Raw genomic sequence first — 22,675 nt, forward strand, 5'->3', positions numbered from 1 at the left:
TTTTACAAGCCCTCCCTTAGCTGTTGTTCTGTAAGACAAGCTCAAGAATTTCTGCTAGTCACCAGCCTCTGTTAACCCTATGGGACATGGTTTCAGTCTCCCCTATCTTTTGATCATCCCTCAACCTTGAGGAAAGAGGGACAGTGACTGCTCTGGCTACTTCCTGCTGATAAGGGGTGTAGGACTAATAAGGGATTTGAGGAATGAAGCTGTTATGCATCTGATCGCAAATACTCACAAATTCCAAGATGAGAACAAGACTTTGGGCTTAAGGATACAAGACAAACATCAAGAACAGAGTTATGACAAGAAGGAATATAAATCCTAGCAAGCACAAAATAATAATGCCCAGGTAAGCAATCCCTCCAATATAGACCTTATTCCCGACAGAATCCATGAGAAGATATTTCCTAAGAGATTAAATCCAGGTTCTTGTGATGACACTTGTGGGAGCCAAGTTATCTAATTTTGTCTAAGAAAGTTTTTTACTTCAATGTGGTATTAAAATATACCTAACAGGAGCTATTGGCCACTACATATACTCCTCCTTTTTCTGCTAAAATATAATCCAAAGCAATCTTATTGTCTAGTACTATTCTGGCTAATGAGTCTAGGGCCTTTTGCTGGCAGGCTATGGCTTGAGCTGTCTTGTTTGCTACTATTCCTAATGTAAGAGAAAGACTTTATTGTTACAAGAGGAGACCTTGCAGTTGGCAGCTCCAAGCAGATATTGTTTTGGTGGTATCCTTGAAGCTCATGAAGTTCAGAAAACTCAAGTTCTCAGTAATACAGAAATGTGTCTGAAAATGCGTCCACAATGACCACCCAGCTCTATTTTGCATGCCTGAACCACAATTACTCTATTTTTATTTTTAAATGCATTCTTTTCCTTCATGGTTAAAGCGGATGTACAAGGTATGTTTGATAGGCCACAAAACAGGGTGGTCATAAGCATGGGGAAAGGAGATTGGAAGTAGGGAAAAAGATGAGGTAATTGGCATTCTGCACAGTTGTATCTGAGTCACATGCTTCTTCATGAGATGCATGTTCAAAAATGGAGGTGGTTAGCACAATCTGAGGGTGGAGCCTTTGGCTCTCTGATGTCAAATTGTCATTCATCAGACAACTGCACAGGCCCAGTTTTAGGGTCGGTGGTCCCAACCAGTCTTAGCTGGCTCGAACTGGACAAGAGCAGACTCCAGGTTCCTGGAAAACAACTTAAGCCCCTGTTACTATAGTGACCCATATGTCAGATGTGTTACCTATAGGGGTGATAAGGCATCAAAAAAATAAGGCAAACTTGGTCAGTGAAGGCAAGTTACAAGCAGAGGTTTGTTTGTTTGTTTTTAAATATTTATTTATTTAGGCTGTCCCAGGTCTTATATGAAGCACAGGGGATATTCGTTGCGGCACGGAGGATTTTTAGTTGCGGCACGTGGACTTCTTAGTTGCGGTATGCAGACTTCTTAGTTGTGGCATGTGGACTCTTAGTTGTGGCATGCATGCGGGATCTAGTTCCCCGACCAGGGATCAAACCCCGGGCCCCCTGCATTGGGAGTGTGGAGTCTTACCCACTGGACCACAAGGGAAGTCCCTGTTTGTTTTCTTAAACAAGCTGTTTCCTTAGCTGCTGTTCTGTAAGCCAAGTTCAAGAATTTCTGTTAGTCACCAATTTCTGTTAACCCCCTGGGGCACAGTTTTAGTTATAGCCTTATAGCTGGGTAGGCACAAGCCACTGAATCCACTTGTGTGCTATTAATAGGCAATAGGCCTGCACTTTTTTTTATTATTATTAATAACAGGCCTGTACTTATTACCATGGTCTGTGCGAGCCTTCCCAGGACTGGCTCATCTCTTTCAAGCGCAAATAAGGTGAAAGGGTTTGAATCGTTAGGTAGCCCTAGGGCAGGCGGTGAAAAGACCTGCCCGTATTTATCTTCTCACCAAGGGGAATCAGGGACTCTTTACTTTAGTTAAGTTTATAGAGTGGGGAAGCCAATAGAGAAAAATTAGGGTCTGCAGTAGCCAGCCAGGCCTAGAAATTCATGAAGCTGTTGCCTATTTGTGGGTCAAGGAAATTCTTGGGTTAGCTTAATCTGTTTGGGAGATAATTGTATTCCTTCAGTACTTCAGTTATGACCTAGGTAATGAACAGTGTCTAGAGATAGTTGTTATCTTTCATTAGAGACTTTATGTCTCTTTTCAGCTAACTGTTGTAGCAAATAGAATCATTTATGGACGCCTCTTGGAGAACTAAGCACAGCAAGAGTTCATCTACATATGGTAAGAGTTGATTTCCTGGGGAACTGGAGGGTGCTTAGATCTTGGTGGCGCACTTGAGAGAAATTAGAAGGGGCCTCCGTGGACCCTTGAGACATGAGTGTCCAAGTATATTGTTGATTGTTCAAAGTAAAGGCAAATAGATATTGGCAAATAGATTAGCACACGGATGCTAAAAAAAATAAGCTAAACAAAGGTCTACAGCAGTGAACCCTTTTGAGTCTGGTGGAATTAGTGACAAAAGAGTGTGTGTGTTTGGAACAACTGGGAAATGGGGGATAACGATCTTGTAAACAGCTTCCCACCCATTAGGTTTTTTTGTGTTAAACGGACTCCTGCAGGAAATGACTAACCCCTGGTTGATTAGATCTTGATTGTTGGTGTGAGACCTGTATAGATTCAGGCTTTAATGAATATTGAGGCAATTTAGGAAGAGGTTTAACCACATATGTCAGAATTTTTACAGTTCTGTGCTTTTTGTTCTCCCAATGTCAGGACTAGAAGTACCCATAGATTTGGGGGCACCTCTGTTACACTAGAGGATTTTTGTTGTAATTCTTCCTCATCTATATCAAGGACAGATTATAACGGACATAAAAGATCAGGTTCAAGCCATAGCCTGCAAAAGGCCCTAGATTCATTAGCCAGAATAGTATTAGACAACAAGATTTTTTAGATTATATTTTAGCAGAAAAAAGAGGAGAATATGTAGTGGCCAGTAGCTCCTGTTATGTATATTTTAATACCACATAGAAGTAAAAAACCTTCTTAGACAAAATTAGACAACTTGGCTCCCACAGGTGTCATCACAAGAACATGGATTCAGTCTCTTAGGAAGTACCTTCTCATGGATCCCGTAGGGAATAAGGTCTATATTGGAGGGATTGCTTAAACTCAGTATTATTGTTCTGTGCTTGCTAGGATTTATATTCCTTCTTGTTATAACTCTGTTCTTGCTGTTTGTCTTGTATCCTTAAGCCCAAAGCCTTGTCCTCATCTTGGGATTTGTGCATATTTGCAATCAAATGCATAATAGTTTCATTTCTCAAACCCTTGGTAGGCCTACACCCGTTATCAGCAGGAAGTAGCCAGCATGGTCTCGGCCCCTCTTTCCTCAAGATTGAGGAATGATCAAGAGGTAGGGGAGGGGACTTCCCTGGTGGCGCAGTGGTTAAGACTCTGTGCTCCCAATGCAGGGGGCCTGGGTTTGATCCCTGGTCAGGGAACTAGATCCCACATGCATGCCACCACTAAGAGTTTGCATGCCACAACTAAGGAGCCCACGAGCCACAACTAAGGAGCCTGCCTGCTACAACTAAGACCCAGCACAACCAAATAAATACATAAATATTTTTTTAAAAGATAGGGGAGACTGAAACCATGCTCCACAGGGTTAATAGAGGCTGGTGACTAACAGAAATTCTTGAGCTTGTTTTACAGAACACGAGATAAATGAACTTGATTAAAACCCTCTGCTTGTAAAATGCCTTCACTAAGTAAGCTGGCTTTAGTTATTTTTTTCTTTTCTTTTTTCCTCTCCTTAATTGCAAGCTTCATGTACCCTAGGTAATATATCACAAGACTCCTTAACCACCCCTATATATAACACCTCTGACATATGGGATGCTATAATAATGGGGGCTTATGTTGTTTTTTAGGAAACTGGAGTCAGCTCTCATCCAGTTCGAGCCAGCTAAGACTGGTTGGGACCACTGACCCTAAAACGGGGCCTGCACAGGTGTCTGATGAATGACAATTTGACATCAGAGAGCCAAAGCCTCCACCCTCAGATTGTGCTAAGCACCTCTATTTTTGAACATGCATCCCATGAAGAAGCATGTAACCCAGATACGCCTATGCAAAGCACTGATTACCTCATCTCTTCCCTACCTACAACCACCTTCCCCCAAACCTAAGACCTTTTTTATCTCATAAATATCTCAAGCCCCTCACCTTTGGGTAGGTGGATTTGAGATTCATTCTCCCATCTCCCCATTTGGCTGCCTTGTGAATAAACTGTTGTTCTGCTGCAAACCTTGACGTATCAACGTTTGGCTTGCTGCATGTAGGGCAAATGAAACTGGCTTAGTAACAAGACCAGTGGCCTCCCATCCTATTTTCTGTCTTTTTATTAGCCTGCTAATCTCAGGAAATAATCTGTTTACTAATAGGGCAGCAAGAGCAGATTGAGTGACCTCATTTACTGAATGGAATCCAGAATGCCATCAGAAGAGAGCTTCCAAACGGGCTTTAAAATCTGCCACAGATTCCTCTTTCTTTGTTTGCATATTTGAATAATAGACCAATCAATGTAGGCAGGGAACACCCTAGGCTCAGTTGCCACATTGGGAGATTTTTCTGGTCTATCAGAGGATCACGTTAGAGACCGAGGATCTTAACATGTGGTTTTGGGTTTTTTTGGCCGCACCCCTGTGGCCTGTGGGATCTTAGTTCCCTGACCAGGGATCTAACCTGCACTCCCTGCATAGGAAGCGTGGAGTCTTAACCACTGGACAGCCAGGAAGTCCCAAGACTGAGGATCTTGAATATCATCCTCAGGATGATGCCATTCTGCTTCCCACATCTGTTTTTGGGCTTCACCAGGTCCTACCAACACCTACACAAGCTGGTAAAGATCTGGCAACCCAGGGTCATAGGATTCTAAACGTTTCAACAAAACTTTGGGGGATTAGAAAATTCTTTAACTATGGCTCTTAGTTCAGTCTTTTTTTTTTAATTTAAAAAAAAATATTTATTTATTTATTTGACTGCATCGGGTCTTAGCTGCAGCACACGGGATCTTCGTTGCGGCACGCGGGATCTTTCGTTGTGGCGTGTGGGCTCTTTGTTGCAACATGTGGGCTCCAGAGCTCGTGGAGATTGTAGTTGCTGCACGCGGGCTCTCCAGTTGTGGCTCGCGGGCTTAGTTGCCCCACGGCAGATGGGATCTTAGTCCCCCACCAGGGATTGAACTCATGTCCCCTGTATTGGAAGGCGGATTCTTAAGCACTGGACCACCAGGGAAGTCCCTTGGTTTAGTCTTTGACCAAGGAGTGAAAGCTGTCCGAGGAGGATCACCTGCAACCTCGGGCCTTTTTATTTTAAAAGGTAACTATTTAATAGTCTCCAGAGTAGAAAGGCAGTCCAGACAGGGAATGAGTAAAATGTGAACGCTCAGACAAAGAAGGATAGAGGGGAGCAGAGTCCTGTCAGTCCTATCATCTGTTGTTTTAGGTACCTCTGCTGTCTTTCACTTTTCATCAGCCTTCAGTAACAAGTCTTTTAATGAAGCTATTTTGGAATCTTGAAGCCTTTTGGAAGTTCACGTGTACCAGTTGAAATAGGCATCCCATTCTATTCATTTAACTCATGAACCCTTACTTTCAAGTGCAGTTCTTAAGTGAAGGATCTTGTCTAACTGGAACATTCCCTCATTGTAACTCTAGATTGTTTTCAGTCAGATTTGGCTATTTTTATAGATATTTATAGCTTCCGGAACCATAGTTTTTAGACATAAAATAAGCAGGTGTGCTGGAAGGTGGGGCGCTTATTAACTCGTTAGAATTTGAGGATCCCATTAGCTAAGCCTTTGGGTTTCTCAGAGCCGAATCAACACCTAGAAGGGATGTGCCACTGGATTCGGGATTGTGTTGCATTTTACAGTGTAGCTCATTGCATGGAAATTTCCTTGAGATTGGCAGGTGACCTACTGTCAATCTAACCCATTCCTTGACCAACTTATCCTAACACGATGTCTTTGGGTTTGGTGGTGAGCACTCTAACAGGTCTTAAGTGCTCGATGCACACCCACCAATTTTTGCGGCTTTTTGACCTCTGAGGTCCCAGTCAACAACAACTCTCATTGATACAAAACAAGACAAACAAACACATGCCCTTTAATATATTGGCAATAGCCCAGAGATGTTACTGCATCCTGGCCAAGAAAAGGTCCTGTGCATACCATGAGCAATTCCCAGCATGGAACTGGGGACTAGGGAAAGGATTGAACCAGCAGACCCCAAGGAATGGGAACTGCCGGCATCTTCCAGACAAATGGGAAACTGTAGCTGTCACCAGCAGTTCCCGACATGGAGCTAGTGATTCCAGACAAATGGCGAACTAACTGGAAAGCCAAGTAGATCAGGAGCTTGACGCAAACAGAACAGAACTCAGAACCGAGAGAAGCTCACCCAAGGCCCTCGGAAATGGTGAGAAACACAGTGAGCTCAAACGATTCACGGGGTCCTACACCTGTGTTTCTTGCTGTCCCCAAAGCCATCGGAAGTCTCCTTTGGTCCGGCTGCTGCCACCAAATCTGTTAAATAACAAGAATTCAACTGAGTAAATTTAAAGATCAAATTGGCTTTATTCAATGATTCGTGAATCGGGCTGCGTCCCATCTAGCAATAGAAAGGAGCTCCACTGAGCTGTAGAAAAGAAAAGGTTGTTCAAGGCAGAAAGGGGGTGGAAAAAAGGACCTTTTTATGGAAGAATTCATTGTTTGAATTCATCCTCCTAAGGGGATGGAAGGGCTTATTGGGTGAATTACCTCACTAGTGCTGACCCGGTGATTCTAGGTTGAATAGTTAAAGGTTACATTCTGGTGGGGTTGAAACTACAATTAGGTTTGTTATTAAATCTCGTTTTGCTGACCTGGGGGTTAGCACAACTGACTCCATTTGGGACCTGTTGTCTTCTTTTTATCAGGGATGATGAAATATTTCTAGAAATGGATAGTGGTGACAGTTGCACAAAATTGTGAATATACCTAATGTCACTGAATTATATATACACTTTAAAAGGGTTAAAATTGTAAAATTTATGTTATGTATATTTTACCACAATAATTTATTATTAAATAATAATAATTTAATCATATAATAATAACTATAATTTTAATTATTACTATTAAATAATATCTGTAATTATTAAATACTAATTATAGTTTATTATTAAATAACAAACGCTAAGAACAAGTGAAAAAAATAGAATTTGCAAAAGAGGAATGAGGAGCAAAGTCACGTAAAGCCGCTGTAAGGGCTTTGGCTTTTACACTGCCCAAGCAGATAATCTGTAGGTCAGGTTCTTCAGACAAACTGTGCATTGACAAAACCCTCTAGTGACTGATCGCTATTATCAGTTCTGGCCCCCACCAGCATCTAGGTTGAGTTCAGTGACCCAAACGGTGGTCATCTGTGGGCACCCTTTGCCCAGCTCTGTGGGCTGAGGGGAGGCTGGATGTACACCTGCTCTGCAGGGATTCAGGACCGACATTAAGCCCAAGTGTGGCCCAATTAGATAGGGGCGGTGCTAGGACCGATGGGCGAGGCTACTGGTTAGAATAAACCCCCACTGGGCGTGGCTAGAGTGAGGGGCGGGGCGGAATTCTTGACTAGTAGTGTGGGCGGGGCTAAGGCGCAGTAGGCAGGCCAGGCTTGAAATAGCTGCTCCCAAAGAAAGCCTCGTTGGCCCTAGGTTGGATGACTTGTTGGCTGGGGTTGGGATGGAGTCGGATTGGGATGTGCTGAGAGTGGGGGGAGCGGTTACCGCCACGTGCCTGCTGCTGTGGGCGACTTGGGGGGCGGGCTTACACAGTCTATGTTTACCTGCTGCCCAGGCACGCCGGGGCAAGCCCTGGCTCCGGGCGCACAGAGCCTGGGCAGGTGAGGAAGGAGGACTCCGAGCCAGGCAGGTAGGGGTGGGGACAGCAGGAACGAGGACAGATGACAGGTGAGGGTCCCTAATCAGGGCAGAGGCCAGGGACTCCTGGAAGAAAGAGAGGTGAAGGCTGGAGCAACCAGGGCAAGGGAGGCGTGGAATGCATGAAGTTCTGGAACCAGGAGGGGTTGGGCTTCAGTGAAGGAGGGTCCCAGAAAAGGTGCAAAAAGGGACAAGAGGGACAGTGGAGGGGATGATAGGGGGGTTGGATCTGGGGGTGCTCCCCTCCTGCCCTCTGCTCCTTCTCTCCATTCTAGTGGTGACAGGGGCCACCAACGGCATCAGCAAGGCTTATGCACATGAGGTGAGCCAGGGCTTGGCGTGTGTGGTGGGAGAGCTTCTCCTGTCTGTTTGTCTGTTGTCAGCTAACTCTATTAGACTGAGAATTGTGTGCTTTATCTGGTTCCCTCAGACGTCCTCTCCTCCAGGAAGCCTCCCCTCTGCTCCCCAGGGTGGGGGTGGGTGTTTACACTGGGCTTCTACAGACCCTTGATGTTCTCCCATCATTGCCCTGATTTATTCATTCAAAACATATTTATATACCACCTCCACGTGCCAGGCATCTTCTAGGTGCCAGGGATACAGCAGTGAACAAAATAGATTAAAAAAAATCAAAAGACCTTGCCATCGTGAAGCTTATGTTGAAGTGAGGGGAGACAGGTGTAAATAAGATAAACAAATGAAATGTATAGTGTATCAAATGGTTATAAGAGTTAAGGAGAAAAATAAATCAGGAAAGGAGAACAGGGAGCCCTGGGGATGTGCACGTTCCAATTTTTATATTGGATAATCAGAAGTGTCACTGAGAAGGCAGCACTGAGCAAAGAACAGAAGGAAGTGAGGGAGGGAGTCTTGTGAATAACTGGGAGAAGGAATTTCCAGGGAGAAGAAACTGCCAGTGCAAAGGCCCTGAGGTAGGAAGCATTGCTTGTTGGAGAAGCAGGAAAGGGGCCACTGTGTTTGTATCAGAATGAAAGGGAGAGGGGAACAGTAGGAGATGAGGGCAAAGATGCAATTTCAGGGAAGATCATGGGGAATCTGGTAGGTTATGGTGGAGACCTTAACATTTACTGAGTGACATGGGTTCTGAAGAGGGATGCGATACTATAGGGGGGTGAGGATGGAAGCAGGGAGATCAGCTAAAAAGCTCTTGCAAAATCCAAGCAGGAGATCTTGATGACTTACACCAGGGTGACAGCATAGAGGCATAAGAAGTACTTGGATTTTGGATTGATTTTGAAGGTAGTGCTGACAAGATTTATTAAAAAGATTGGATGTGGAGTACGACTCCAAACTTCTGACCCTGTAACCCGAAACCTTGCTAAGCTCAGCTCTTAATTCTTGTAGCTTTTTTGTGGATTTCTTGGGATTTTCTATGTAGACAGTCATGTCATCTGTGTAAGAGACAATTTAATTTCTGACTTTCCAATCTGTGTACCTTTTATTTCTTTTTCTTGCTTTATTGTATTGCCCAGCAAATTAAATATGATGTTCAGAGGAGTGGTAAGAGTGAATATCATCCTCCCTTGTTCCTGATCTTAGAGGAAAAGCATTCAGTTTTCAACCATTAAGTATAATGTTAGCTGTAGGCTTTTAAAATGTGTGTAAGTGTGTATGTATTTATGTAACCTTTATAAGGTTAAGGACGTTCCTTTCTATACCTAGGTTGCTGAGAGTTTTTATCATGGATGGAGGTTGACTTTTGTCAGGTAACTTTTTGGTGATTGTTGAGGTGATCATGTGGTTTTTCTTCTTTACTCTGTTTATATAGTATATTACATCAATTGATTTTTCAAATGTTGAACCAACCCTGCATTCCTGCAATAAACCCCACTTGGTGATTATTGATTATCCTTCTTCTATATTGCTAGATTTGATTTACTACTATTTTGTTGAGAATTTTTGTGTCTAAGTTTATAAGAGGTGGTATTAGTTTATAGTTTTCTTTTCTTGTAATATCTTTGTTTGGTTTTTGGCGTTAGGGTAATGCTGGCCTCATAAAATAAATTACTATAAAATTTTTGACCAGAATACCTCAAAAAATGCAGCTGCCATTACTGAGATGGAGTTGAACTGAGGGGAGGACCAAGTTTGGGGGAAACAGGAAGGAGTCTCGTTTTGGACATTCTAAGTGTGAGATACCAAATAGGTGTCCAAGTTGAGAAGTTCCAGAAGTTGGAAATGCCATTCTGGAGTTCAGAGGGGAGGTTTGGGTGGAGATATAAGTGGAAGCATCCTCAACATAATGATCCCATTTAAAGTCATGAGACTAGATGAGGTGCCTGTGGTAGTGGGTGTTGATGGAGAAGGGGAGCACAGCCTGAATCACCCCAGAGTGCTCCCTGGAGCACCCAAAGTTAAGAGGTACAGAAGATGAGAAGGCACAAGAACTGAGAATGGGGGGAAAACCAGGGTTGGAAGAGAGGTCTTGGAAGCCAGGGAAAGAATGTTTCCAGGAGGAAGGGGTGATGAATGTGTCAGTTGCTACTGGGAGGTGCTGAGAATACAGCACTCGGTTTACCATCATGGAAGTTATTGGTGACCAGAGTGGTTTGGGTGGCATGGTGGGGGTGGGAGACCGATTGGATTGGGTACAAGAGGATGTGGTAAGAGAGCCAGGATAAACAATCCTCTCTTAGAATGTTGAGTAAACTGCGGTGGTGTGATGAGAAATGGGCCAATGCCTGAACAGAGAAAATGAGAGAGATTCTGGTAGGATTTCATGCTGATGGGAGTCATCCAGAAGAGGGAGAGGTTTTGATGAAGGGGGAAGATGGGAGAAAGCTGGAGTGATGTCCTTGAGTGGACAAGAAGGGAGGGGAGGCTAGTGCATGAATAGAAAGGCAACCCTGGCGGAAAGGGAGAGAATTTGTGTCTGGATGCAAGTCAGCTGGTAGTGATGGCCACTCTGAGTCATTGCCATCTGGGGACTGGTCTGTCCCAGCACTGCACTGTGAGCCCCAAGAGGACAGGGCTGTGGCTGTGCTGGTCAGCACCACCTAGCACAAGGCCAGGCACAAGCAGATTCTGGGCAAATGTTTGTTGAATGAATAAATGCCCTTCACAGCATCAACCTCTCAGACGCTGGAGCTGTTGAGATGTTTGTGCCCAGCCCCCCTCCAAAGCTGATGGACACTCAGTCCCACATAACATGTCACCCTCAGACAGGCAGGTTGAGAGGGTCAGACATGCACCAAAATGCTGCTGAGCACCCATTCCAAAAATATTGGCTGACTTTGTTTCAAGCAGAAGGGCATTCAAGGCAAAAGGAGCAGCATGTGCAAAGGCCCAGAGGCAGGAAAATTCAGGCGGTGCTCTTGGGACTAAATGAACTGTCTGCTGTGCCTGGATTCCCATAGACGGCCACCGGCAGGAGAGACAGCTGAAGACTCAGGCCGGAGCCAGGCCACTTGAGGCCACGGTGAGGAGTGTAGTTTTATCTCAGAGACACTGGGGAGTCAAGGCAGGTTCTGAGCAGGGGAAGGCAGGAACAGGTTTGTATTTCAGAGAGAACCCTCTGGCTGCTGAGTGAGACTGGGTCTATCTTGGGCATGCTGTGTCCCCAGCACCACCCAGCAAAGAGCAAGGGCTCAATAGACACATTTTGAATAAATGCATGAAAGAAGGAAGGTATAAAAATTATTGGATTCTTATGTCACTGAGAATAAAAGCCAGAGTCTTTACTGGGGCATTCGAGGCTCCATGATCTGGGCTCCTGTACAACCGGCCACTTCATTCAGTGCACACTGGACTGTACAGCGTCCTCGAAGCTGCCAGCCTTTGTGCAAGGGCCTTTGCACTTGCTCTTCTGTCTGTCTGGAAAAGTCTTTCCCCAGAATGCATGCTCCAGGAGGGCAGACTTTCGTATTTCTCTTTTGTTCACCTCTGCACCCACAGCGCCTATAAGACTGTAGCACCCCGTCAGCACACAGTAAATATTTGTGGCTTTCGAGAATAAATGAATGAATGCATCCCCTGCAGCTCGCCGGGAGAGGTCTGAACATCGTCCTCATCCGTCGAGACCTGAGCACGTTGGAGCACGAGGCAAAGGCGATAGGTGAGGAGGGGAAGAGGGGAGCAGGTAAAGTTCTGGGTCAAGGGCTGGGGCTAGACGGGGGCGTGGCCGGGGGCGTGGCCTGGGGCGTGATCCCGGATGAGGTCTGTAGGTGGCCGAGGCGCGTGCGGGGAGCTAGCCATCTACGCATCTGGGGCCATCATGTAGGGGCTGGGGCTGAACAGGGACGGGGGCAGAGGTCGGACTCGATTCCAGCTAAGGGCCTGGGTCCCACTGCCCTTCCCAGAGAGGCTTCTTGGCAAAAGCACACGAGTCATCCAGGTGGATTTCACCGGAGGCTTGGAGACCCTACGAGGCCATTGAGGCAGGACTGAAGGACCTGGAGATCGGAGTCCTGAGTACGTCCCTGTGCCTGTTGGGAGGAGCGCTGCCCTCAAATTGCCCCCGTGCTCACCCTGACCCGGAACTCGCTGTGGTCGCCCTCTCTTTTGCCCCTACCCCGTCTCCCTGGGACCGTTGGAGTGAAACAAACAATTTGCCCCCTCTCACTCAGTAAACAATTGTGGGCAAGCAGTATGCACCTGGCTTGAGGAAACTGCTCGACTGTGAGGACATCGCCTAAGTGAGTAAAACCGAGTACTAGTCCGCGGGTACTTCTGCCTCACACTGCTCCCTCTGTTGGAAAACCCGGCGCGGTACACTAGCTTTGTTTATTGTTTTGAGAGCTACAGACCTACGGTGTCTAGGACGTGAAGGAGGTCTCTCCTTCCATGGGGCGCCCTTCTGCGGTGCCCAATGGGGACAGCTGTTCAAGCTGAGTCTGGTTCTGCTGACTTTAAGGGGAAATGAGCCACGTGGGCAAGTCAGTGCCTCAGTTTCATATCTATAAAATGGGAATCCATATTTTTGCTGACCTCATAGGGCTGATATGACAATGGAATAAAATAATGCACATAAACCTAAGTTGTGTGCTCCACAAATGTGGGCCATTATTATTAGACATAGACAAAATAGGAGATCAGGATGGCTTTTAGATTTTACTTATTATTATTTCAAAAGTAATGCATAGGCTCATTTTAGAAAATGTAAAGAGAGGCAGTCTGTGTATTCTGCCTCTGGTGTTAGAGGAAGTTGTGGTTTAAGACTAACCCTGCAAATGAGAACGATTAGGAGAGCTGGATAAAATATTTTTAAAATAACTGTTTGAAGGCATCAAACTACTAAGGCAATGAGGAATTGTCTCACCAGGATTTGAGAGAAGAAAGAATCCAAGAGGGGTGAATCTGACATTTGAAGCAACATTTCCCTTCAAAGTGAATGAGCATTTAAGAAAGCAGAGCTTTCAACATAGTGTGCGAGCTGCAACAAATTATGTAGTGCAAAGCTTTGGAAAATATCCCAGGCTTTAGGCTGAGATCCTGAAAACTATAATCCAGGAGTTAGGGTAAAGTAGGTTTCATAGGAACTGAAGCCAGGTTTTAAATGATCTCGATTCCCGTCGGGATTAAGTTGATCTGATATTTTAGCGCCCCCTAGTTTAGCTGCCGGGGAGAAGCGAAACCAAACCAAACCATTTTTAGAGAAAAACGATGTAGTCCAGGGACTCGAATTAGCAATACAATTTTTAAAATATTAAATATCCAGCACTCAGCAAAATATAACCAGGAATATTAGAAGAAAAATCGTGATTGAAAGCAAGAGAAATAATAATGTAATGAGGTCCACATGTAACCAAGATAATGGAAATAGCATAGATTTTTTTTTTAAAGAATTGTAACATATGTAACATAAAACTTGCCATTTTAACCATTTTAAAGTGTGCAACTCAGTGGCATTAAATACATTCACAGTGTTGTACAGCTGTCACCACTATCTGTTTCCAGAACTTTTTCATCATCCCAAACAGAAACTCTGGTCCTGTTAAGCAGTATCTCCACATTCTTCCCTATTACCTACCCCTGGTAGCATCTATCTCTACTTTCTGTCTCTGTGAACTTGCTAATTCTAGATACCTCATACAAGTGACATCATAGAATAGTTTTCCTTTTGTGCCTGGCTTATTTCAATTAGCATAATGTTTTCAATTTCATCCATGTTGTTAGCAAGTATCAGAACTTCATTCTTTTTATTTTCTTTATTTTTAAGTTATGGCAAATATATATAACTTAAATTTTGTCTATATTGAAGTGTACAGTTCAGGGGTATTATGTACATTCAGATTTTTGTGAAACAATCACCACCAGCCATCTCCAGGATTTTTTCAACTCTTTACCTATTAAACAGTAATGCCCCCCCTCCATTCCTCCCTACCCACAGGTCCTGGAAACCACCATTCTACTTTCTGTCTCTATGAATTTGTCTCTTCTAGGTGCCTCATATAAGTGGAATCATACAGTATCTGTCCTTTTGTGCCTGGTTTATTTCATTTAGCATAATGTTTTCAGGGTTCATCCATGTTGTAGCATGTGTCCCAATTTTCTTCCTTTTTAAGGCTGAATAATATTCTATCATACGTATATACCACATTTTGTTTACCTCTTCATCTGTTGATAGACACTTGGGTTGTTTCCACCTTTTGGCTGTTGTGAATAATGCTGCTGTGAACTGTTGGTGTACAAATATCTGTTTGGGTACCTGCTTTTAATTCTTTTGGGCATATACCCAGAAGTGGAAATGATGATGCAAGATTAGTCTGGCTAATCTCAGGGTCCCTTGAGATTCCATATCAATTTTGGGCTGGGTTTTTCTATTTCTGCAAAAATGCTGTTAGGATTTTGATAGTGATTGCATTGAATCTGTAGATCACTTTGGGTAGTACTGACATCTTAGCAATATTAAGTCTTCCAACCCATGTATATGGGATGTCTTTCCAATTTGTATCTCTTCTCTAATATCTTTCAGTAATGTTTTATAGTTTTCAGTATATGTCTTTCTTCCTTGGTTAAGTTAATTCCTAAGTATATTTATTCTTTTATTCTTTCTGATGCTATTGCAAATGGAATTGTTTTCATAACTTCACTTTTGGGTTGTTCATTGTTCATGTATAGAAATGCAGCAGAGTTTTTGGTATTGATTTTGTATCCCACTTCTTTGTGAGTTTGCTTATTAGTTTTCACTTTTTTGTGGAATCTTTAAGATTTTCTACATGTAAGAGCATATCATCTGCAAACAGAGATAATTTTACTTCTTCCTTTTCAGGTTGAATACCTTTGACTTCTTTTCTTGCTTAGTTGCTCTGGCTAGAACTTCCAGTACTGTGTTGAACAGAAATGGCAAAAGCAGGAAATGCTTTCAGTATTTCACCACTGAGTGTGATGTTAGCTGTGGGCTTTTCATATTATTATATGTATTATTTTATGTGCATTATTCATATCTTTATTATGTTGAGATAGTTTCCTTCCATTCCTAGTTTATTGAATGTTTTAATCATGAAAGGTGTTGAATTTTGTCAAATACTTTTCTGCATCAATTGAGGTGATCATGAGATTTTTTTCTTTATTCTGTTAATGTGTTGTGTTACATTAGTCAATTTTTGTATATCGAACCATCCTTGCATTCTAGGAACAAATCCCACTTGGTCATGGTGTATAATCCTTTCAATATGCTGTTGAATTCAATTTGCTAGCATTGTGTTGAGGATTTTTGTGTCAGTGTTCATGAGGGATATTGGTCTGTAGATTTCCCTTCTTGTAGTGTCTTTGACTTTGGTATCAGGGCAATGCTGGCTTCATAGAATAAGTTAAGAAGTGTTCTCTCCTCTTCAATGTCTTGGAAGAGTTTGAGAAGAATTGGCATTAGTTCTTCTTTAAATGTTTGGTAGAATTCATCAGCAAAGTCATCTATCCAGGAATTTTCTTTCTTGGGAAATTTTTGATTATTGGTCCAATCTCCTTACTAGTTATGGGTCTGTTCAGATTTTCTATTTCTTCCTGATTGAGTCACAGTAGGTTTTGTGTTTCTAGGAACTTACCTATTTCATCTAGATTATCCAATTTATAGGTGTACAGTTGTTCATAGTACTCTCTTATAATCCTTTTTATTTCTGTGGAATCAGTAGTAATGTCCCACTTTCATTTCTGATTTTAGTAATTTCAGTATTTTTTTTCTTAGCCAATCTAGATAAATGTAAATTTGGTATGTTGTGTTTTAATTTCTATTTTCATTTGTCTCGAAGTATTTTTAAATTTCTTTTGTGATTTCTTCTTTGACTCATTGGTGTTTGAGTTGTAGAAGCTCTTTATATATTATGGTTATTAATCCCTTATCAAATGAATGATTTGTAAATTTTCTGCCATTTTGCAAGTTGCCTTTTCACTCTGTTGATAGTATCTTTTAATGTACAAAAGGTTTTAATTTTAATGAAGTACAGTTTATCTATTTTTCTTTTGCTGCTTGTGCTTTTGGTATCATCCAAGAAATCATTGCCGAACCCAATGTCATAAAGCTTTTCCTCTGTTTTCTTTCAAAAGTTTTGTAATTTTGGCTCTTACGTTTAGGACTTTGATCCATTTAGAGTTTTTTGTATATGGTGTTTTGCTTCACATATTTTGGGGCTCTGTTGTTAGATCTGTATATCTTTATAATTGTTATATCTTCTTGCTGCATTGAACTTTTTTTTTTTTAGCCTTTTTTAAAAAAATAAATTTATTTATTTTATTTATTTATTTCTGGCTGCATTGGGGGGTTTTCGTTGCTGCACGCAGGCTTTCTCTAGTTGCCGTGAGCAGGGGCTACTCTTTGTTGCAGTGTGCGGGCTTCTCATTGCGGTGGCTTCTCTTGTTGCAGAGCACGGGGTCTAGGCGTGCGGGCTTTAGCAGTTGTGGCTCGCAGGCTCTAAAGCGCAGGCTCAGTAGTTGTGGCGCACGGGCTTAGTTGCTCCGCGGCATGTGGGATCTTCCCAGGCCAGGGCTCCAATCCATGTCCCCTGCATTGGCAGGTGGATTCTTAACCACTGCACCACCAGGGAAGCCCTGCACTGAACTTTTAAAAAATAAACCTCATTCTTATTAGGGTACTGCAGATTAAAACCAGAGTGAGCTACAACTACACAGCCACTAAAATGGTTAATGCTAAAAATATTGTCAGTGCCAAGTGTTGTTGGGGATGTGGAACAACTGGAATTCTTTCTTTTTTTTTTTTGGAATTTAAATACTTTTTAATTTAATTTTTATTTTATACTGGGGTGTAGTTGATTTACAATATTGTGTTAGTTTCAGGTGTACAGCAAAGTGGTTCAGTTATACATGTACATATATTCATTCTTTTTCAGAGTATTTTCCCATTTAGGTTATTACAGAATATTTAGTAGAGTTCCCTGTGCTATACAGTAGGACCTTGTTGTTTATCTATTTTATATGTACTAGTGTGTATACGTTAATCCCAGCCTCCTAATTTATCCTTCCCCCCTTCCTTTCCCTTTTGGTAACCATAAGCTTGTTTTCAAAGTTTGCAAGTCTGTTTCTGGTTCATAAGTAAGTTCATTTGTATCATCTTTTTAGATTCCACATATAAGTGATATCATATGGTATTTGTTTTTCTCTGTCTGACTTATTTCACTTAGTATGATAATCTCTAGGTCCATCCATGTTGCTGCAAATGACATTATTTCATTCTTTTTTATGGTTGTGTGGTATTCCACTGTATACATGTACCACATCTTCTTTATCCATTCCTCTGTCAATGGACATTTAGGTTGTTTCCATGTCTTGGCTATTGTAAAGAGCACTGCTATGAACATTGGGGTGCATGTATCTTTTCGAATTATGGTTTTCTCTGGATATATGCCCAGGAGTGGGTTGATTAGAGAAATAAAGCATGCCGCCTTCATACGATGGAAAATTATAGCAGTGAACATGAATGAACTTCTGCTACACATAACGCGGAAGAATCTTATAAACATAATGTTTAGCAGACAAAGCCAGAGATAAAAGGATACATACTCAATGATTCCACTTAAATAAAGTTCAGAACTGAACGAAACTATTCTAGAGTGTGTTAGAGGTCAAGACAGTGGTTAACTGGGGAAGAGGCAAGCGTAGTGACTGCAGGAGATGAAGAATCTGGGAAACTGTCAATACTTTCTTTATGTGGGTAGAGGCTAAAGATTTGTGTTCATTTTTTACACTAAAGATTTATGCACTTTGGTATGTGTATGGTATACATTTATAAAAAACTTTACTGATCAAAAAATCCAAAGAGAGAAGTTTGTGAAATGAAAGTGAAAATTTCCCTTCTCCCTCCAATCCTATCCCCCAAAAGTGACCCCCAATTTAAAATGTGGTAGTTTTTTTTCTCTGTGCATAGAGAAGTATGTATATGTATCTTTTATCCAGATGGCGGCAGCCTATTGTTCTGCACTTTACCTTTCACAGGTAGGCATGTATCTTGGGGATTATTCTAATCAGAATAATTAGCTGACCCATTCTTTTTACCTGGTGCTCAGTGATCCATCCATTGGCTACCCTGTGTTTATTTAGTCATCCCAGTATTGATGGGCATTCAGGATATTTCCTAGTGTATGTGACTACAAATTGTGTTGCAATGAATATCTTTGGACATATGCAGTTCCCACATGTATGAGTATCTTAGAGAGGAATAAATTTCCAGAGTGGAGTTGATGTGTCAAAGTTTATGTGCATTTTAAATTCTAGTAGATGCTACGTTTTAAAAATGTGTTCCACATTAAAAGAAAAGTAAACTAGAAGATATCGGAGTTGTGGCAGGGCTGGTGAAGGGAAAGACTGATTGGTTCCATTTTCTTCCCCCAGAAATTCTTGGATGTTATAAACTGCAACATGATGTCTGTGGTCCAGGTGAGTCGGGGCTAGGAGGGACTGGGTCCAAGGTCAGCGAGCTCTGATCGCTCTGGGTGGTCCCCACCATCCCCCAGAACTGGGCCTGGCATAGAGGAAGTGCTAGGGGAATATTCCCTGAGGGAAGGTAAGGGGATAGGAGTGAACTTGAGGAGGGGGCAGGAGTCTGGGCAGGTGAAAGCAGTGGAAAGGGAAAGACAGGGTCCTCTCCATTCCTCCTGCAGATGACTAGAATCGTCCTGCCCCAAATGGTCACCAGGTAAGCCGTAGTCTCTTTGTCTTTCACTCTGGATCTTCCCCCATCCAGCCTCCGGGCTTTGTCCATTCCCCAGCTGTCCCCTCCACATTTCCAGTTCTTCCCTGTCTCTCTGATCTTTCTCAAATTAGGACAGCGACTAAGGGGTGGAGGTGGGGAGATCACTGGGACCCTCTGTTCCCTGGCAATGACTACCTTCCAAATGATGCTTCCTCCTCCAGGGGCAAAGGTATCATCATCAACATATCTTCAATAACTGACAGGAGCCCCTATCCATTTGCAGCAGTGTATGCAGACACCACGGTACCCAGACCCACAGACCAGGCAAGGGCTGGCTGCCATGCTGGAATTCCTGCAGTAGCCCTTAATTCTGGCACTGAAGGTTATGGTGGAAAAGGCTTGCATGCATGTGTGTGATGTGCCACCTGAGTCTGAGGCTAATAATAGTTCAGACAGACATCTGGGGCACAGTCCAGTGGACAAGCCAGGTTTTTTGTTTGTTTTTTCAGAGAAACAGAGGCTAGGGGTCAAGAGAACCCATGAGGTGGGAGAAAGGGAATTCAGAGACTGGCCCGGCTGGAATGGAGAGTGAGTGTATGGGAACAGAGGGAGGGCTTAGAGCAAGGAAGATTTCAGGCGTTACGTTACGGTGAGGACTTGGGCCTTGAGGGTGGGGCCCCTCCTGGCGGTAGAGTGTTCTAGGATCAGGGACGGCGCTGGGGCAAGGGCGGGCTGGAGGAGTTTGCACGGGGAAAGCTCTTGGTCCTGGGACCCTCCCTCTCCTTCTCCGCAGGCCTTTGCGCGAAGCTTCTCCGTGGCAGTGGGCGCTGAGTACCACTCCGAGGGGGTCATTGTGCAGGTGCCTGACTCCGCGGGGACTCAGCTCAAAAGGGACAACAGTGGCAGCTCAGAAGGGGGGGACTCTGAGGGGGGAGGAGCTGAGAGACAGCTGAAGGTCTTAGGAGCAGGGGCGGGGTGGGGATGGGGTGGGGGGGGGCGTCTGAGAGAGGACCGAGACTCAGAAGAGCTTCAGTGGATGTAAATCAACTGTACTTCAGTAAAATAGAACGGAAGGAGGGAAGGGAGGAAGGAAGAGAGGAAGGAAGGAAGGAAAGAAAAACCTGAAAAAAAAAAAAAAAGAATAAGATGAGCTACCCTGGAGCCACGATCGGAAGCGGTGGGTTCTCGAGGGGGCGTGGCCTCGAAGGCATGGCCGGGGCGTGTCTGGGACGTGGTCGGCAAGAGGAGTGGGACTCAGGGATTCTCGGAGAGGGCCTGGGAGCTTAGGCTTAGGGGGAGGGAAGTTCTTTTTCTTGACCCCCTTCCTGCCTGCAAACAGTGAGCCCCTTTTTGGTTGAAACAAATCCCTTGAAAAGCGGGCTGCTCGTGGTGAGTCCCGAGGACTTCGCTTGGCAGGCGTTGGACACACTTGGCCTCACCTCCCAAACCCCTGAGTGCCTCCGCCACGCTGTGCAGGTGCTTTCCTGGGGCAATCCTTGTCAGAGGGCTGGATGCGACAGTCCCTGGCCCGGGTCCACTAGCCCTCAGAAAGGGGGAGACCTCCAGAGAAGGGGCGGGTCCCCACCCCGGGCTGGGGAGCCAGGAGAGGAGACGGGGGACTCAAGAATGGGGGGTGTCTTGATCCTTGGTACCTCTCCTTCGCAGGGTTTCCTGCTGACCATCTTCCTGCCCAGCTGGTTTTTTCTCAGTCGCTGGGGATTAAAGCTTTTATCTCTGTTGGTGAGCTGGAATCGGGCACGATTTCTTCGTAACAGAACTTGACTAAAGGCCTTGAAGAGGCGTGGCCACATGTCCATCGTTCCCCACCCCCACCCCCGCCCCCTCCAGAATCCTAGGCCAGGGCTGTTGTTAGCAAAGACTTCCCACATATCGAAACAGATGGACAAGCAGACCAATGGAACGTAAGTGGACCCCCGAACACCCAGAAATTTAGTAACAACTGCAGCATCTCAAATCTCGGGCAGAAAGTTGGAGTTTTTAATATGTGGCGCTGAGACTAGATAGACATTTGGAGAAAAACAAGCAAACAGATATATACACACATAGATACGTACATATATAGATTGTAGCGATGATGGCTGCACAACTTTGTGAAATACTAAAACCCACTAAATTGTACACATTAAAAGGGCTAATTTTATGGTATGTGAATTAAATCTCAATAAAAATATTTTTTAAAATAGAGACTCCGTGTGTGTGTGTGTGTGTGTGTGTGTGTGTGTGTGTGTGTCTGTGTGTATACATATATGTATAAAATTGGATCCAGTCCTCACACCATGTACCGGCATAAACTGCAGATGAATCAGAAATCCCTAAATCCCTGTGTAAAAATAGAAACACAACAACTAGAAGAATCCATGAATGAATTTCTTTCCATCTTGGGAGCGGGAGAATCTTTCTTATTAATACTGAAAATTAAAAGCAGCAAAAAAAGCCAAAACCAAACAAAAAACCACTAACAAATATTGAACTGTAGTTAATGATATGCAGGCTGAATTATTTAGGAAAAATGCACTGATGTTTGCAACTTACTTTGAAATGCATTGAAAAGTTAGATGGATAGAGGGAGTAGAAATATGGTTAGACAAGTATGGTAAAATGTTAGTAGAATCTAAGCGGTAGACACATGTACACCTCTTTCAACGTTCCTGTATATTTGAAGTTTTTCATAATAAAATGCTGGGGGAGGGACTTCCCTGGTGGTCCAGCGGTAAAGAATCCGCCTTCCAATACAGGGGACGCCGGTTCGATCCCTGGTCGGGGAACTAGGATCCCACATACCGTGGGGCAATTGAGCCCGCGTGCTGCAAACTACAGAGCCCACTCGCCCTGGAGCCTGCTCCCAACAACTAGAGAGAAGCCCGCACGCCACAACGAAGAGCCCCTCGTGCCGCAACGAAAATATCCCTCATACCTCAGCGAAGATCCTGCATGCCACAACTAGGACCCGACACAGGCAAAAAATTTAAAAATAATAATAATAAAATTAAAATGCTGGGGAAAATCCAGGAGCAATAAAATTAAATTTATAAATAAAACGTCTTAAGCAGATTTAGAAATTACTTAAGAAAAGATGATACGCTTCTTATTACATTTCCGGAGAAGGACGGCTCGAGCCCTGGAGAAGAAACGGACTTTTTTGCGGAGAAACGCGGATGCGGACCATCGAAGAGACATCATAAAGCGGCCCTGATTTTGAGCTTTCGCGCGGGTGGTTGTGGGTAGCGCGCCCAAGAGGGAGGATGAACGAGGAACGTCCCGCAAGCCGAAGGCGCGATGCTGGTCGTCGCGACCCTGGCAGGAGCTGCAGGCCCTGTGCCGGGAGCTGAACGTGGACGAGGGGAGCGCAGCCTAAGCCCAGGAGGAGTTCGCAACCGTCCAGGGCAACTACAGCCTAGAGGGAGAAGTTATACACAGGTTGGCTTGTTCATTATATCTTGCCTGCCTCAAAAGCATTATTCCCACGGTTGGAAAGGGTATCATGGAAGGAAATTGTGTTTCACTTACCAGAATACTACCTTAAGCTAAATTAAGTTTAATACAGGTTTTTAGTAAAATGAAGAAGTGGATGGA

At 43.7% G+C, this 22,675-nt stretch overlaps 1 protein-coding gene and 1 pseudogene across 4 annotated transcripts in view; one reads left to right on the forward strand and one right to left on the reverse strand.

Annotated features, from left to right (window-relative positions):
* EXOC3L2 (exocyst complex component 3 like 2) overlaps positions 1-22,675 on the reverse strand; it is an 83,502-nt gene that overhangs the window by 27,752 nt on the left and 33,075 nt on the right. Inside the window, exon 12 of one of the 3 annotated variants that reach the window (XR_014237597.1) lies at positions 6,471-6,595. Coding sequence is in view for 1 of the 3 variants with exons in the window: in XM_082367850.1 (XP_082223976.1) it covers positions 6,532-6,595 (64 nt within the window). In the remaining 2 variants the exon portion in view is untranslated. Of the gene's footprint in view, positions 1-6,470; positions 6,596-22,675 lie in introns of those variants that run through there. The other 2 variants (XM_082367850.1, XR_014237598.1) reach the window with 2 other exon arrangements.
* LOC309617679 (very-long-chain 3-oxoacyl-CoA reductase-like) lies at positions 6,614-21,298 on the forward strand (annotated as a pseudogene). Its single transcript, XR_014249827.1, has 11 exons — positions 6,614-7,943; positions 8,256-8,302; positions 11,980-12,055; positions 12,300-12,566; positions 18,385-18,392; positions 18,753-18,825; positions 19,050-19,084; positions 19,303-19,492; positions 19,701-19,980; positions 20,421-20,557; positions 20,747-21,298. The product of XR_014249827.1 is annotated as a very-long-chain 3-oxoacyl-CoA reductase-like (transcript).

Source organism: Balaenoptera borealis, assembly GCF_965194805.1.
Source record: "Balaenoptera borealis genome assembly, chromosome: 19".
Taxonomy (NCBI): Eukaryota; Metazoa; Chordata; class Mammalia; order Artiodactyla; family Balaenopteridae; genus Balaenoptera; species Balaenoptera borealis.